Here is a 17,920-nt window from a genome sequence, read left to right as displayed (position 1 = left end):
TCCCCTTTGCAGCAGCTCGTTCTGACTGACCCCTGGAGAGAAAGGCTGGGCTTTTTTTTTTTTTTTTTTATTTCATTTTTAGATGGGTGGATGGAGGGGAGGATCCCCAAACCGCAGAGTGCTTTTCCCCACCTCCATGGCTGTAACCTCCCTCCTGCAGCAGCCTCAGGCTCCTGCACAGCATTTGGGCTTTAGGTCCTGCCCCGAATGTGCTGCAGGGCGAGACGGAGCCCCAGGCAGCAAACCAAGCACACTCTGCAAACAGCCCAAGTGCCAGGGTGTCCCTGCTGGCCGCCAGCTTCCAGTACCCACCCACGCACTGGGCTGCGTGTTATCCCCTAAAAACTCCACAACTCTCGCAGAAAACAAACTGTGCTTCCCCTGGGCAACGCAATGCCTGCAGCCCCAGCACTCAGGCAACACAGCTATTTAGAGGAGACATGTTTTCACACGCTCACAGGTCCCAGGCACGAGGGAGTCTCCTGTTTAGCATCCAGGGACCAGTGCTTGGCTCCAGCTGCCTCCCAGTATCCTGGCACACCCGGCCCCGAGCAGCAGCCACAACCCTCAGCCGCTCTCATCGGCCCGCTGTGCCGCTCCAGGCCGGGAACCATTTTGTGTCTGCCTGCACAAACCCTTAGCCCCGGGTAGGCAGCACCAGGGCTGATCCCCCAAACAGCAGCATGCACCTATACCCTCAGGATTGGCACAAAATATATCTGAGGCATGAGCGCAGCACTCTGCTTCCTTGCCCTTTTGGTCAACACAGACCCAGGCAGACTGGAGTTAACTTCTCCAAAGTAATTACACGGAAGACAACAATACTTTGAAATCCTGGGAAAGGGCAGGCTGCTAGAACACCCTCAATTAGTCACTTCAATAACAGCCTACAGGAGCTTTCATTACAGCAAACACAACAGCGTTATCATATAATTAAGACATTGTGTTTTGTTAAAAAGGTGGAGTTTAAAAGACAGGCTTCAACATGGAGTTTCTTACCAATAATCATTGCAGTGAATAGGTCTCTATATAAGAAATTAAACAGGAAAGGTGCATACCAGGCCTCAACTCCCACAATGGCTGTCACTATGTAGACAATTGAAATGGTCTGAAAGAAAACACAGGACAAGCAGGCGTGAGCAACTGGACAGGCAAGTCTGGCAGCACCCTACCCGGCAGCGCAACGCACGTGCCAGGCAGCTTCAGGGAAAGGCAGCTCGAGAAGTACGCTCTAAGCTACATCATGTTCAGTTCTCCCCAGTGGCAGGAAGGAGAAAAATAAAAAAAATCCAGAAACATCCCATGTTATGAGACCAGTTCTAGTTAAGCATAGTAGCTGAGCTGCTGAGAAGGATATGACCAGGAGCTGCTCCTCGCAGCAGGAGCAAAGATGCCCTCCCACAGCTTGAACTCACAAAATGCTTGAAGCACGAGACAGCTTTCATACTACAAGTTGCAGTGACCCTGAAGGGTTTGTTCGGGGACTCTTACCCATCTGCTGAAGCAATTACAGGCAAAAAGCTAACAAGGGATATTTCAGTTTTAATAGTAACCCTGAAGCTGGGTGAAGCATGCTGCAGGGTGGCTTAGCCCTCCACCCCCTGCCTTTCTGCAATAGGCAGAGATCTGAAAGCATTAGGGTTAAGCAATGCTTTTGGAAAAAGGGGCCAGAGTATAGGCAGAGGGGACCAGCTACAGTCTCCTTTTACCAGCAGAGATGATTATTGCAATTAATGCAGGTGCATTAATCACACTCTCCTTCCAACTTGTTGCGTTTCCCAGCCAGCATCTGATAAGCCAGAAGATAAAAGGAGTACTATGTGCTGCGCAGTGCCGTGAGATTGCATCCTGGCTAGGAAAGACAGCTGCCAGCAGCAAAGGTGAATTGTATCATCCAGAGCGTGCTCCCAGTTCTGATGGGCTCTTCAGAAAGAGCTTCCTGCAGAGGAGTCCTTAATGGGAGATGGACATACCAACATACCAAAGGGTCCATCACTGCCAGTCTTAACATCAACTGCCTGGTTACCACGGTACAGAGGGGCACCTCCCCAGGAACCTTTGCTCCAGGCACAGTGATTAACATGCCAATTAGATACTCTGCTACATTTTGGCACATATCCTGCTAGTGCCAAAAGGCACCCCAAACTTCTAGACTTGAATGTACCCACGTTTGTGTAACGCAGGAAACTAATTAGAGCAATGATTTAGGTGGCCAAAACATGCATCTTAGGATAGCGGAAACCAGGCAGAGGAAACACAAGGCAATATCCATTCTTCAAGCCTCATTTTTTGTGAAGAGTCCATCTACAAAAGCTACTCAGAACAAAATAAAAACCACACCGCACAAACCTCCTTAGATTTAATGGTTTTGAGCAGTCAAACTCTAGTGCCACATGACCCTGGCTCATTAAAGCAATTAAAGCTCAAAGTCACGCAAGCAGTCTTGGAAAGCTCTCCTCCTCCACAGTGCCTGGAGACAGGCCGAAGACACCCACCTCCAGAGAGCGTTGCAGTGACCAATTTACAAGGCTCTGGACACGCAGCAGAGCTGCATGCATCCCAGGCATGCTAGCAGTTTATTGAGCTTCTGCTGAAGCTGAGCAGCGGCTGCGGCGGCGTGTACTTACCACCTGGCTGATGTCATATCCCCAGGGCAGGAAGAGAATCCCTGTGTTATACTTCTCCCAGTGGGAGAGGATGAATGAAAACAAGACCACCCATAAGAGGAGGTAGAGAACGAAGACACTGACACCCGTGGAGCCCCGTCCAAAGGTGGAGTAGACTGTCACGACAAAGTACACGCATGCCCAGCTGTCCAAGCCATGATCAAAGAGCTCTCCCAGGGGTGTGCTGGAGTTGGTCCGGCGAGCCTGTTTCCCATCAACACCATCTGGGAAGAGAAGAAGGAGAAATGGGGAGTTTTGCTGGATGCCCCCACGCAAAGTAATGGGCCAGTTTGCAGCCGACAAAGTGTGCACGGCCAGCGAACAGCAGCTTTCTCTACCTCCATCCTCTAATGGGGACTGCGCTTCCCACCCCCCTGCTCTATCTGAGACTGAAAAAATGCAACAGTCTGGCAAGATTATATTTATTTAAAGCAGACCAAAGACAGAACTTCACAATTCATCTCAAAGTCAGTTCCAGCATCCTCCTTTCACATCAGCTGCTCTGGGACAACTTCCTTCTATCCACTTTGCAAAGCAGCTCCCAGAAACTGCTCTAGCAGCCCGAGCAGCAATTGGATTAGTGCATGGCAGAAACCCAGAATCAAAAATTTCTCAACGGGCTTGGAGATAAGATGACACGCAGCCGCAGCATGAACAGATGACAGACACAAACTCCCACAATCAACTAGATAAAGTCTTACCTAACGTATAGGCAATGAAGTTGAGGAGACCCACGATGACCCACACCGCATTCGGAACGTGCTGGTGATCAGGGGCTGCAGAGATCAGAAAGACCCAAGTCAGGGCAGCTCAGTACGTACTTTCAACGGGTTTATTTTGGCACAAGAGGTACAGCAACAAGGACCGGCAGCTCACCAAGACAAAGCACCTACAGAACTCAAACAGCAAACTGAGATGTTAGCTTTCCAGGTGGTGATGACAGAGCTATTCCACAACAGCACGTGAAGCCAGGTCACCAAGGACTTTTCCAGGACATACTTGTCCTCCATCCCCAGCTCCCCAAAGTCACGGGATCTAAGAACTGGTGATGGCAACTAGCAAATGTAGCCCAAATGCATGACATGAAAGTGTGTGCAGATCAGACTCTCCTCAATCTCTTGCTCACAGAGCATCGAGGAGAGCCTCTTTGAGATGTGGCGACACCCTGCCTCTGCAGAAGCACGTCGGGATTCCTGGCCCAGTCTCCAGTCTGCATCCTGCCAATTGAAACAGAGTTCCTCCTTAATAACATCTCCACCTCCTCCAGCACTGTTTCAGCAGATAACCAGCTTAGCTGTCTGCAACTCAGGGAGCCCAAAGGTGCATTTCAAAAAAGCAGGAACAGCTTCTTGGCAGCAGCCTCGCAGGAGGGCACATGGAGGTCTCCTAGGGAGAACAATGATTCCGTGAAATGCCACCTCCTGTTTCCTTAGAGCAGCATGATGGTGCCTTTCCAGCAGCAAATGGAAAGCATCATGTCTACAAAACCATCCAACGGGGAAGGCAGGCACAAGCTTCTGGAGGCCTCACCAGCAAAATGAAAAGTTCTCTTTCCAAGCAGGACATGCATAACACATATGTAAAAGGGTCACAAAGCATGAGCTTCATCATCCTTTTGGCAGAGGCCGAGTTTCTGGATGCCTGATGTCCTGGGGATTCTCACATTGAGCTTCCTTCCCTGAGCTGCTGTCAGCTTTTCTTCCTGCGGCTCATGGACCAAAACACAGTCCAAATCTTAGCTAACAGCCACTGATGCCACCCAAGCTTTTGAAAGTCTGGCATATCAAGAACAGTACTTGTCTACCTACCAATAAAGGCAATCCCAAGAAACAGGTATTTTTCCCACTTAACTGTGTTTTGATGATTGGCACAGTTTTAGAAGAACTAGAAGAACTCTTCTAAGCAACCTAAACCAAACCTGGCAGGGGCAAAGGGAGAGAAAAATATAGAGAGGAAGCCACTGATAAGTGAGAGTTATTATGAGGAAGGGGACACAAGTGAACCTTTGGATTCACGAACAGATGAACATGGGTACTCTTAAAAAGTTTAAAGCTGTACGTATCCTTGTCTTATGCAGAATGGTGAAGCTGAGAAAGAGGATTTTGCCTTTGTTAGTCTGAATATGGTGCTAGCATGTTTTTGCAAGAGAGCCATTAGCTGGGATGCAAAGAACAAGGCTCCACCTGCTGACTTCAGGGAAGCAGCATTTCCCACATTACCCTCTTAAGATTTTAAAATAAGGATACTGGGTTCTTGTCTGCTCTGTAAGCAGAGCCAGTTCCTACTCAATATTTTGGCTGTTTCCTCCTCCCTTGCCTGCACACTGCCAGCCAGTCTTACGTCCACCCAGCAGTCGGAGGGAAGGTGTCATAGTGTCATATTCAGACAAGTCCTCGTCATGAAGCCCAGCGAGTTCAACCCCTCAACTCTGTCCCTCCTCTGGCACAGCCACCTGCCTCTGGAAAGGCCCAGACTAAGAGGCCTTATCAATGAGCACCAGAAGTCACGGCAGAGGTGGTGACAGATTTCACCACTCCAATGCTTTGTGTCCGAACAGGAACATGCAGCCTTACCAGAAGCATAAAAGTCAGGGTCGAAGTATGCCATGAGGAAGAAGTTGAAGACAAGCAGCAGGAAGCCAGAAAACGTTATCAAATTTGGGGCCAGCCAGGTAGGGAAGATCTACGGGAAAGCAGCAAAAGAACACATGAACTCATTAAAACACGTAATAAGGACCACGTGCTGCTCCCAGCCATGGCACAGACCTGGTTACAATCGTCTGGGCATTAGACAACACTGCTTAGTCGCATCTGGCATATTACGGGGCAGCAGGAAGCTTCAGGCTGTGATGCAGTGAGCTTGGGGCAGGCTGCAGGCTGGAAGGCAGTGCCCTTTGTAATTAGTTGCACCACAAACAAAGCAGGGCTTTTCAGCTGACAGTTTTACAGAGAAGACTTTGTGGTGACTGGAGTTTTGCTGTTCCACTCAGGGTAGGACGAGGTCTCACCTTCACTATCGTGTTCCAGAAGGGATGCATAACGTACAGAGACAAGGGGTTGCTGTCCACGGCACTGTACTGTGAACGACAAGGGAAAAACAAAAAACAATAGTTAGGGCTCCAACAACACTCACGAAAAGCCAGAGATCCCGAATATTGAGCTATCCATAAGGACACCTGCTACCCGAGTCTTGGCATTGCAAGAACAGTTGGGACAAGGATGGAGTCTCACCAGGGACAGAGCTAAACCACCTGAAAAGCACCCACTAGCTCCAGCAACACTGGCCATGGACCCACAGTGGCAGCTCTCAGGTACACATCTCATGCCTGCACCCAATGCCTCCCCTCCGCAGGGAGCAGCCCCACAAGAATAGTGGGTAGCATGCCCATTGCAGTGATTTTTGGAAGGCGAGGAGAGACTCGAGGACACACAACCTTTTTTTGCAGCCAACGCTCCTGCCAGAGCCCCGCACCTTGATGGCCACACCGCAGGCCTGGTGGCACTCTTCACAAGCTGGAGAAGAAGTGACAGTCCCATGGCCCCAGGCACCCATGCCATGGGACTGATCCACCGAGGACAGCTTGGCATGCTCTTGCTTGAGCAACCCTATAGAGTCCTGCCCCACAAGACGAGCTTCTTGGCTCAGCACCCAAAGGTGACATGCAGAAGGGCAGGGGGAGACTTCCCCACCAACCATGAGAGCTGGGGCCACTCCTGCAGCCCTGCTGGTCTTCAGGCTTCTTAGCTCTCACACCCCGGCACCCCTTTTGCCAAAGGCTGCAGGAGGACAGCAATGAGCCCCTTTGGTGGGGTCCTGAAAACAGAAGACTGTTCTCTGACAGACAGAATACTAACGGGGAGCTTCAGGGGACACATTTCTGTGCTGACAGCTCTGAGCAACCCAGACACAAGCAGTGACTGACCCCAGAGGTCCTGCACAAGAGCTGGCGTGCTTCAGTCAAGGACTAAGCCCATTGAGATGGCAGCTATCACTGTCTCACCCATCTCCAGTCACCTGGAAGACTTTCTCCTCCCGGAAAGAGAGCAGATATTTATAAGCAAGGTCTTCAAACCCCTCCCTTGTCCTGCAGATACTCCAAAACGCCACGTATACCACCATACCACCACACATCTACAGGTATCTCCAAATCCCACACATCCCATCACAGTTTCAGGCACGGAGGGTCATTTGGCACTAAAGAGAGGTGCAGAGGCACCAGATTCCCAGTGCAGCCACGCAGGTGACCTGGGCTGGTTGGTGGGCACCATGGGACATGGGGCTCCCAGCCCCATTGCAGGAGGTGGGGGCAGAGATTGGTTCCAGCAAAGGAGCAAAGTGATCATAGCAGAACAGGCAACAGATTTCACTGTTTGGAGGTAGGACCCATGTCATTGTTCCTTATTCAGTTGGGGCAGAGCATTTTGAAGCAGTTGCCCACTGACCTGGTGAAGGATCAGCATCTTGCTCCTTGCCTGTGTCCAGCTCAGCGAGCTGGAGTTCCCATTTCCAAAGGGGGAAGATTGGTGGGTGAACACCAGGAGGCCCACAGGTATCCCATGCCAGAGGGCTCCTCAGAACAGCTTCTCTCCGTTAAGGAGCCGAGATTTCTGCAGAGGCAGCTGCTGCCCTTGGTAAATGGGGAGGAAGAGGTCTTACCGCTCATCCCACTGCTTTTAGGTCATTTGAGGTGGTCAGGGTGTGTATATGGTGGGGAAAACAAAAACAGAAATAAAAATCAAAGACCTAGACAAGCCATGAAACAGTTTCCAGTTAGAAAGTTAAAATTTGACATCATTTGGCTCTCAAGAGCACCACGAGCTGTTATCTGCTCTCCAGCTCACAGCCGCTTCCTAGCAAAGATTACCCCGTCTAAAGTCCTCTTCCCCAAGTAACACTTTGATAAGAATCCCAAGAAAAAATTCATAGGCTACGAAACTCCTCAGCTCACATGCTCGGTGCCAAGCAGGGCAGCTGCCAGCACCCACCCACCCCAGGTGATGAACCCCACGGCTGGGACAACACCCAGCATCAGCACCTGCCACCACCTCACGCGACTCTAATCCCAGGTTATGAGCAGTGTTATGGAAAGCGATCAAAGCCTCCACCCCTCCTGCACCACCACGGACATAACCTATGCACTCTCTGAGATAAGAGCAGTCTGGCTGGTAAAAGGAAACCCATCAGCAGAGAGCAGCTCCTGGTCCCCACGCACCCCACGGCCTTGAACAAGCCACGAACTCTGCACCCAAGGCTTTGTTCCTCCCGTGCTCCTCTCCTCGGCTGGAAACCCCATCTCGCCTGGAAGCTGGGAAAAAAGTGATGGGAAAGGGCAAAACAACACCCTACAAGACAGATGCTAGCACAAGGAAGGGGCACCACGTCTCGCCAGGCTCTGAGCACACAGGCTAAGAGCTTACAGCATTTGTTCCTAATCGGGTGAATCCCATCCTTGGCAAGCATTTCTGTACCCCCACCAGCTCTTCCCTGCCCTCCCCGTGACAGATCAGGCCGCCTGCCTGGGGGTTCGCCCAGGCACTTACATCCCCATGCCAGCAAGCCCACAGGAGCTGCAGAGCAAGGAGCAACAAACACTGAGCTCGATGCCATACAGAGGCGAGGTTTAAGCCGCAAGGAATTTCCATCCCAGCTTAATGCAATTTCAGGGGACAGAATTCCAAACGCTTTACAAGATAATAGGATTTGAACCACTAGTTAGGGGAGGAGGAGAGCTGGAGACTGATTAAATCTCATTATCCCCAAAACAGCCTGGAACAAGAAAACAGACGCAAAGCTTGGAGCAAGGCAGGGGAAGTGCTCCAGAGTTTCTGTGCTCGTGTTTGTAAGGTACCTCGGGGAAGTTTCCCCACACCCATGTCCCGGGAAGCCTTCCCCTCTCCCCTCAAAGGCTGGGGATAATAGTCAATAAGCAGCTTTTTCCCCATGGTCATACGTGTTCCCACCTTGCCTGGAGAACTCAAAGACCTGGAACAACCTGTTTCTCGGGGGAGAGGGCAGCTTTTTTGCAGAGGTTTGCTGATACAATGACCCCAGCTCCAACTGGTCTCCTGGAGGGACACTTCTTTGCCTGCTGAGCAAGGCAGGTAGGTGCTCTACGAGCTCAGAGGACACCAACAGACCGAGGGGACCGAGCTGGGGCTGGCTGTGGTGCCAGGCTGCCTGCCACCCTAAGGGATGGTGCTCCTGGGCATCCAGGACAAGGCTGCCTGCCCAGGACAGCCGCCTGCCAAAATACCAATGACCTGCCAGGCACCTTCAACTAAAAACTCAAAAACTTCCACCATACCTAGCCTCCCCACAACTGCCTTTTGTCATCTGGTTTTCTTCCTGCAGACATTCCACCTTTTTACCTTTCTGCACTAGCAAGAAGAGGGTCACAACCTGCACGGCACATGCACTCTGCAGAGGACAGCAAGCCAGCAGCGCTGCTGGGGACGCTGGCAGTAGGTGAAGGAGGAGGGACAGGCAACACAGGCACGGTCATCACGTCCTCCAGGTGTGGGCCCTCTGCGTGGTCAGAGCTGGAAGCAAAGCAAGCTGTAGAGACACTTCACTTGCAGCTCACTCCTCTGGCCACTCACCTTCCAGCCCACAACGTGGGAAGAGAGCAGGTCACACCATGCTGGTGACAGAGGCAGCAGCCTATCCTTGAAGGAAGCCCTCAGCCAGGCTCCTCATTCCTGCGTCAGCCCTCCAGGGCCAACATTTTTGGAGACTGACATTCCCAGAGAAATACAGGCTCGGGATATCTGTCTCGATCTGCCTGTTCATACATGCTTGTGCCTTGGAGCAAAGCTGAGGAAGGAGCCCGAGAGCACCAGGCTGAGGCATGGGGCTCATACTCCCCCAGAGCTCATCTCACACTCAGCTGCTGCGGTTACTCTGATGAAACACTCTCCAGGCTGTAAACACAGTGGTGTTTTAGCTCACCACACTGTCATTCCCCCACCTCATCCTCACTGCAAATTAGCGTCACCTTTTCCGTTTTGGATCTCTACGCATTGGTCTAGTGACTCACGCATGTGACTATTAGCCCTCTCCAAGTCATCTATCATGGCCGATGACTACCACCAGCTAGGACTGTTGATTTCTCCCTCATTTTCAGGGAGAGAACATCAAAGGAAAAGCGTGAGCGCACAGAAGGAATTTTGTATGCCTCAGAGCCTCCTTCTCAAAGGAGACAGACATTTGTAATGGGCCCTGCTCTACAATAGCATTGTTGCATGCAGACACTGCTTCTCCTTACCACTGCAGGAGGGAGGGAACCCAGCCCAGACAGTCCCCTCAGCATTTGGTTTTAAACTTCTTAAGAAAACAGCAAAGCCAACTTTGCAGCAACAATCCCATCACTCACACTGTGCAGCAGCAGCCTCCCCTGTGCCCTGTCCGTGCCAGGACAGCCACGGGATCACTCAGCCCCCCGCGTGCTCCATCCAGCCACCCCACAGGGTGCCACAGGGCACCCCAACAGCCAGCAGACTGTCCCGGCTGCCCTGGTACCACCACAGGTGCAGCAGTGAGCTGACTGGCATCATTATGGGATTTAGAGACACAAATGGCTCATACAACTTAAAAACAACATTAATCATGCAACCAGGATGTTTCTGGAAGATCCAATTATGTGTTCAAGGAGGAAAAAAAAATACAGATTTATAGCTCAGATCCTACTAATAGCCTTCCTGTCAGAAAAACAATTCCACTTTTAAGTAATCTGGTTACCCGGAGCCAGCAGCAGACCAAACGCTGTCGCACGGGTGCCCTGGGCGCACCAGTGTCAGACATCCAAACGGATCCAGGGTAGGCTGGGGGAGTACAGCACTGGTGGCACAGGCACCTGCGCTGCGGACAGCAAGCAAAGAAGGATTTGTACACTGCATTTTGCTCACAGGCACTCCGGCAAGGTCCATGGCAGCCTGCGCTGCTGGCCGCAAGTTGGCCTATCACTGCTTGCACTGGCAGAAGGAGCAGGGCAGAGAAAGCCTCAGCAGAGCAGCTCCAGCAAGTCCATAAGGCTGTTTCCTATAAATCTCCTTAAGTACAAAGAGGGCACAAAGCTAAGAACCTTCTCCCATCAGACTCGAGATAAGCCAGGAGGCAGCGAACTCGACAAATCCCGGCAAACTTAATTGAGCAGAGCCGTGCCAGTGCAAACAAGTCACGTTTGCACTATGCCCACACTGCACTGATGCATGAGAAGTCACATCGTGCTTTAATGATACTTATTAACTCGAGTCCTGTTTATCTTTTCTAAGGTCATTTCTCAGCTGGCATAAGAATGGATTACATTGGCAGTGGTAAACCCGCAACCACCACACCAGCAGAATGGTTTGGCTCCCACCACAAGCAGCAGCAGCTCAGCAGGCAGAAAACAGCACGAAGGATGTCCCGTCTGCCTGCCCTGCGACAGGAACGACTGCCCAAGCAGTCAGCAGCGCAAGCTTCAACGCCGGCATCGCTTCCCTCCTCCTGCCTGCTTTTCACCATGCAGGTTTTAGACACCTAGCAATTAAAGCTCAGAGCAGAAGTACTGCAGAGGGATATGACCTGCCTGTGGTCACCCCAGGAGCTCACCTTACGAAGACCCACCTGATAGGGAGCCCACACCCAAGTCGATCCTTGGCTGCGTGAGCTCCAGCCGGCTCATCCAGAGGGCTGCAGCTCTGTGCCGGCACCGGGGCCACCCCGCAGTGGGACGGAGCAGGCAGCCAGCCCCAATACCCTACTGCCGAGTCCTGACCCCTTCCCATCACCATGCTGGGGGAGGCGGGGGGAATCATTTCCTCATGGATACATAACATGGAGCAACACTTGATGTTGATGGCAGGCTTCAGCAAACAGCCTGCCAATTTCCACTGCATCCAGGAGCTCTCTCTGTTTGGGAGCATTAAATATCCATGAATATGGGTCACCACCGCTTCCGCTACAGTTCGAGGTGATCGGCTGCAGAAAGGATGCACAGATGGTGAGCACAGGAGTGGGAAACATGAACCTTCAGGGGCCTGAGGCTGGGATACAGTTAGAGGAGGATCAGCCAGCGACGAGCCTCTGGAGTGGGAATCAAGGGATCAGAGCAGTGACTCTGGGGAGGAAAAACAGGGGGAGAAACAAAAGGCAGAAGCAAAAACACACAAACAGGAAGCCTGTTACAATAACACTGCAACAGCCTAAAGGCTTTCCTACAGCTGCCAGAGCTGTTTCAGACTTTGAAAAAGAGGGCTGAAGTACCTGAGAGGGGGATCAGACTAGTTTTGCAAGCCTGTTCCTAGTGCCGAAGGAGAACAGAAGGGACCAGGGTGAGCACGGCAATGCAACGTGGGCAAGGGGGCAGGGGAGAAGGCAGCAGTTGCTCTCCATCCCCAGGGACACTTTGACATCCACCCTGTGCCCTCCTGAGGGCATTCAGACCCAGCAGACCACCCCAAACCCAGTTTTCTGCTGGGTCAAGTGAGGTGAATTGACCCCTCCAGGCTGGGCTTCCCCTCACAGAGGCCATGAGCCACTGGGGAGGTGCGGATGCTTGCAAGATTGCAACCCCAGTCTCCTCTCCAGAGGACCACAAGGCCAGGCAGAAGTGGGCCAAATTCAGGAAACAGCTGGGTTTGATGCCAACCCACCAACCAGGAGAATACACGAGTCAGTGCAAGAAAAGAGAATTTGTTACAATCCCTAAAAAAGAAATCAAGTTGAACTTTAAAGTATACCTATCAAAGGAAAACACAAGCCCACGCATAACTGGAGATGATTACAGATGAAGCAAGGCACTGCAGGGAAGGAGGGGGAAGACTACCTTCAAGTTTCAACAGAGCCTATGTGAAAGGCACAAATAAAACATTTTCTTCCAAAGCACATAACCCTCTATAGTACATAACACTCTGCTGGTAAGGGTAGGGACTGCAGTTAAAAAAACCACACAAACAGCAGTGCAGAGCCAAAGACAGCTCCCCTCCCCAGAAAGAAGCAGCAGAGAGGTGGTTTGCAGCATCACAAGCCTCACCCCGTGAGAATCAACCAAACCACCAAGAGAAGGAGCAGCCCTGGCCTGACAGTCGTGCTGGTGCACCAGCTGTTTGGCAGCCAACACAGCTAAACTGCATGTCCGTGAGCAAGTCATCTTGTCATATAGAAACCCACAGACCTTTGAATTTCCTCCGAGGAAACCCTACAGGACCCACCATGGACTGAAGTAGCAGTAGGTCCCCAACCACAAAGGGCTTCATCACTGCCACTGTATGGCTGAAAACAGAGAGTCTGGGAATCCCCCACCAAAACATGGTTCAATATCTTTGATACCCTGTAGAGTAAAGGCCACCGTTCAGAATCCAGACCTGTGGCAGCACCAAACAGCAGCCCAAGCTGCTGGCAGCAATTTCAGGATTGTTCAAGATGAAGAGATGTAAACACACACAGACTAGGTCCCGGGAGCGGAACTAGCTCATCACTCATCAAAACCTTACAACACACATCAGAAGTGTCTCTAGAAAGCAAGATAAATCCTTTAACCTCATCTCATTGCTTAGCACAGAGCAAAAGCTCAGCCAAGGCTCATGAGCCAGGTCGTTTCCAGTTAACCTAAAAGCGCTGCTACTGTCTCCTCCAACCACGGCAGCTGGGCAGTTTTCAGACCACAAAAGCTGCAAGGGACACACTAAGCTGGGCAGAGGTTCAAAACTGTGAATTTCACTGCAGGACAGGAGAAGAAAGAAAAAAAACACCTCTAACTTTTACAGCTGCTCATCTCAGAAGTCATGGAGTCTAGGAGGACTTCTGGACTTCCTTACAGCATCCTCCGCAACACAGCGCAGCCAAGCAGCACCTTGGGAAGCTGTGCGCAGTTTAAAGGCAGACAGAGACACACTGTCAGAGCAATTAGAAGAGCCCTTGGGGAAGGAATTAAGTGATTCAAGAATAGGGCTCAAAAGCTTCCCCTCCTTCACACCCTTCCTGCTAAGGACCCTGCAGGAAAAGGCAAGCTGTTTGTCTGGGGGTGGGGAAGACTGGCCTTTTAATGACCACGGCCTCAAGCCTCACATCTACATCCCTAGCATCAAAAAGCTTTCCTTTCTGCTGCTCTCACTACCAGTTTTGTTGTTGTTCCACTGGTCTGAACTGCCACTGGCATACATTGGTGTCTCTGCTCAGCAGAGCAAATCCTGCAGAGATGTCTTTAGGGCTCGTATTTCCAGAGCAGCCTATAAAAGCCTGCCAGGGACAGCTTCCAGCCATCTGCTTCCCACAGCGCAGCATCTGTAGCCCTGCTCTCCATGGCACTTGAAGTCTGAAGGCAAGAGGATTTCCTGAGGTTGAGGGGAAGTGCACCCTCTTCTTCAGGGCAGAGAGGACACCATATGGGACCAGCAGTCCTGCTTCATGCTGTTTGCTTAAGGGACCTATAGAAACTGTTCAATCAACAGCCAAAGCATGATATATGCACGACTCGTGGCTCTGCAGTGCCTGGCAGGTCTGCTGCCAGTGCTGGCTTGGGCTGGTGACAGCCCAGGAGATCAGGGGTTCCCACCTGGAAGAAGGGTGCAGAAAAGGGAGAAGAGCATCCAGATGGGGAGTACTTTCCACAATAAAAAGAAATCCTTTAAGCTAGATGCCTAGCCCTTTGGTGCATTCAGTGCACCAGGTCTCCCAAGCTAAGGTCTCATCTGACACTGCAGGACAACTGTGCCTGACATACTGCAAACCCAGTCCACTGTAGTGACCCTGACCAGGAGATCGCTGCACATTGAGGAGTCAGTGACCCACATCACAGTCAGCCTGAGTGCGCCCAGGCCCATGCTGTGCTGCACAGATCCCTCGGCCACAGGATAAACTCAGCCAGCTCGTTGCAGTGGAGAAGCCTGCAGGCAGCTCCCACTCAGCATCAGTAATGGGGCCACCTGTGTGTCCTTGCCTTTATGTAGAAGTGCAGCAGGAAGCTCTCACGAACATCCTTTCCATCTGACACTGGAAATGAGCAATAGAGTTGCTTTCCTGTAAAAAAATCCTGTAATAACTCAAATGATCGAAATCAGGGAAGCGTCTTCTACGGACGGGGTCTGCCCAGCATGCTGCGCATGTATCAGAGGCCCATTTGATGCTACACCACCTGGGGTTTCCGCCATCTAAAAGGGATCTAAGATTACCTATACTATTCTCTCCTTATAGTGTTACGTCTAATAAATAGCATCTTAAACGGCACCTTACAGAATCCAAGTGCCTTTCTTAGTGGGATAACAGACCAACACCTCCTGGTGCAAAATCTTTGCTATGTATGAACCCACCACAGAGCTTGCATGCTCTCAACCACACAGCTATGCTCAGTACAAGATGCCTTCTCCATGCTCAGGAACATGCAGCTGGAGAAGAGCCCTCCTTTCCCAAGGCAAGAGATGTCACCCCTCACAGCTGCAGCCGTCCTGCAGCAGCTGCTCTGGGCAGCTCTACACTGGACATCTCAGTAGGAGAGAGATGCTGGGACCTGCCGAGGTACTCCCCTCTGCACTGGGAGAACGGAACAAGCTCACAGCAGATCGCCGGCCAAACCCACAGCAAAGTGTGGGTCACTGCAGAGAGAAGCTGGGCTGAGCAGCAAGTCAGGACATTTTTTCTAGCACTTGAGCACTGCTGGCTGCTCCCAAGCCTCAGCCCAGCAGGCATGCGGAAGCAGACACCAAGAGGACTTCATTTTACTGCCCACGCAGGTAACGAGACAAAGAACCTCTTCACAAGAGCCACCAGTGAGCAGGCTGCCACCAGCCTCCCCCGTGCTGCTGCTAGTTGTGTGTTAGCCATGGGCTGCCATCAACAGCTCCTGCTCAGAAGCAAGGACACAGAAATGAAAGGGGTTTAGGGTGCAGTAATTTTGCTATAAAAGGCACTTCCCAAGCCCCAATTCACTTTCCTCTTACTGAACACATACTTGCTCCCAAAGCTTCTGGGGTGAGACACCAGCCTGTCCCACCTTTGGACCCAAACACAACACGTGTCATTGTCTTTCCTCTCACATCCCTCCCATGCCACATGTAAGGAATGGCACTGCCACGTCCTCCCTCGCTGGCATTTTCCCCAAACCATTACTCCTGAGGATAACATGTACCCTTAAGGAAAGCCCAAGGTCCAGGTGGCATCACAATAGAGGCTCGTACCTGCACTTTCACCCAGCTCACACGGTGAGGAAAGCACACAAGCAGAGACCACTTACGCACGTGGCCAGAGCCCCATACACAACGCTCATCACTCGAGTACTTTCCCTGCTCCTACGTGAGCTGGATGAAAGAGCCGGATGAAAGAGCCATACAGCGACCACACATCTGGCTATAAGACGTGCCCCAGGAATAGTCATCAGTGACTCCATCACACCAGAAGACTCCAGTACAGTGCAGGACCCCACAGAGCAGAGCTGAATCAAAAGCAGCTCAGACAACACCAGGCAAGGAAAGGCTACAGGAAACACAGGGCACGTGACTGGAATACAAAAAGACGGTGACAAACCATCAAAGCTGTCTGTAACTAACAGGACACATTAAGTTGCAGTGCTCTCCCCCCACTTGCAGTCAGTCTCACTTTCCACAGCTGCTTTTGGCACGTGGCAGCTGCGAGCACAGCCTCGCAACCCACTGAAATGAGCTGCAAGAGTCACAATGCCGCAGAAAGCAACGTGCAGCTCATCGGGACGCACAAGCAGAAGTAACACGAGTGCTGTATGCAATGCACGAAGCCATCCTTCCCCTCTCTGCTGTGCTGGCAAGGCTCCAGCTCACACGCTGCATCCAGCTCTGGCCACCACACTGGGGAAACGCAGAGACAACTTGCACAAGGGAGAGTTGTTTGGGTTGCTCTGTGAAAACAGGACTCAGAGGCAGTCTGGAGGGAAGAAAGGGGTAGGTCTTTCTCCTAGAGAAACCAAAGTAGGAGCAGACACCTCTGTGACTGTTCCAGACGGTCCCATTTCCCCTCTTTCCTATAAATTTATAGAAGGAGGTTGCCCAGAAGCCTGCCAGAAAGCAATTTGCAGACAGGTTTTTAAGACGCAAATCATGACCTCTGGCATCCAACTGCAAGGTTTACGCTCCAAAACAGCAGTGCCTGGCTGCAACTTTCTTGACAGAGGACATTCAATACTTAACAGTAACAGAGTGTCTGGTTTTGGCAGAGGACATTCCATACTCAACAGCAGCAGAGCGTCTGGTTTGCTTTTCTTCAGAAGGTCGACACATGCATCCTGCTCTACAGCCTCAAAACAAGAGATGTATTTTTGATATCACAACCTCCACCCTGCCAGAAGCATCCATCATCTACACCAGGCTGACAATCTGGAGGAAGCGCTAGAGCAGACACACTTAGGGTTTGTCTGGCTCTCTGACCGCCGCGTACAGCATCTCCTCGGGGAAAGCCTCAGCGTGCTGCTGCCAGGCAGGGCCGTAATACATTAGCTACAAAGGATGTATTTGTTCCAGCAAAGAAACCCTTCCTTCCCATTGTAGGTTAGCTTAACTTAAATTGCTTCCAAAGGTACGTATGCTACACCCAAATCACACAGTCCTGCGGAAGGACTGTTAGAGGTACAAATTAAAAACTCTTCAATAACACTGCACTTTTTGCTGCACAGCTCCCTCAGCAGAGCAGCTCTTCAGTGTCCCTTCACGAGCAGCTAAAGGACAGTTCCCTCTACACCCCTACCACCCGTGGCATGGAGCCAGCCTGTGACAGAAGGAGCATACACCTACCTCTCCCCCAGCCAGGAGAAATGTGCACGCTGCAAAGCTAAAACCATCTGGACTCCTGACTCGCCGCTTCCCATATGTGCTCCTGGCAGCAATGGGAGGAGTAAACCAGCCAGGGCTGGAGAAAGCTGTGGATCATCTTGCATGAAGCTCTTCTGCTCCTGCTCTATCAGCTCCAGGGACACTAGCTCCTCTCCAAGGACATGTTCCTTCCCTTGGACACATGTTGCCTCCTCCACATCCCCCCCCAAATCTGCTTGCTCTTCTCCAAAACTATCATGTGCAGGCTGGAGAGCTTCTGCCTGGCACAGCTTAAAGGCTGAGGCAGAGTCAAAGGCTGCACAGCCATTTGCAGTAGGAACTGGAGGAGTCTTCCTGCAGAGGGTTCTGACTATGCATCACCTTTTTGGCTGGTCCCACTGCCTTCCAGCTACACTGGCTTCAGGTACATATTCAAGTTACTCAATGTGAGCCACCTTCTGTGGCTGCTGCCACACGCTGACCTCTTCCACTAAGGTTAAAAAC

The 17,920-nt window shown here is 51.5% G+C and overlaps 1 protein-coding gene across 2 annotated transcripts in view; it reads right to left on the bottom strand.

Moving 5' to 3' along the window:
* Positions 1 to 17,920, bottom strand: part of SELENOI (selenoprotein I) — a 31,646-nt gene that overhangs the window by 10,229 nt on the left and 3,497 nt on the right. For both annotated transcript variants that reach the window (XM_052809635.1, XM_052809636.1), the window contains exons 2-6: positions 5,674 to 5,742; positions 5,240 to 5,348; positions 3,368 to 3,442; positions 2,628 to 2,890; positions 1,000 to 1,108 (exon numbers count right to left, since the gene is read on the bottom strand). In XM_052809635.1, the coding sequence (XP_052665595.1) occupies positions 1,000 to 1,108; positions 2,628 to 2,890; positions 3,368 to 3,442; positions 5,240 to 5,348; positions 5,674 to 5,742 (625 nt within the window). The remainder of the gene's footprint in view (positions 1 to 999; positions 1,109 to 2,627; positions 2,891 to 3,367; positions 3,443 to 5,239; positions 5,349 to 5,673; positions 5,743 to 17,920) is intronic.

Source organism: Harpia harpyja, chromosome 15 (genome assembly GCF_026419915.1).
Source record: "Harpia harpyja isolate bHarHar1 chromosome 15, bHarHar1 primary haplotype, whole genome shotgun sequence".
Taxonomy (NCBI): domain Eukaryota; kingdom Metazoa; phylum Chordata; class Aves; order Accipitriformes; family Accipitridae; genus Harpia; species Harpia harpyja.
The sequence above is the reverse complement of the archived record's forward strand: the minus strand, read 5'-3'. Positions and strand labels throughout refer to the sequence as shown.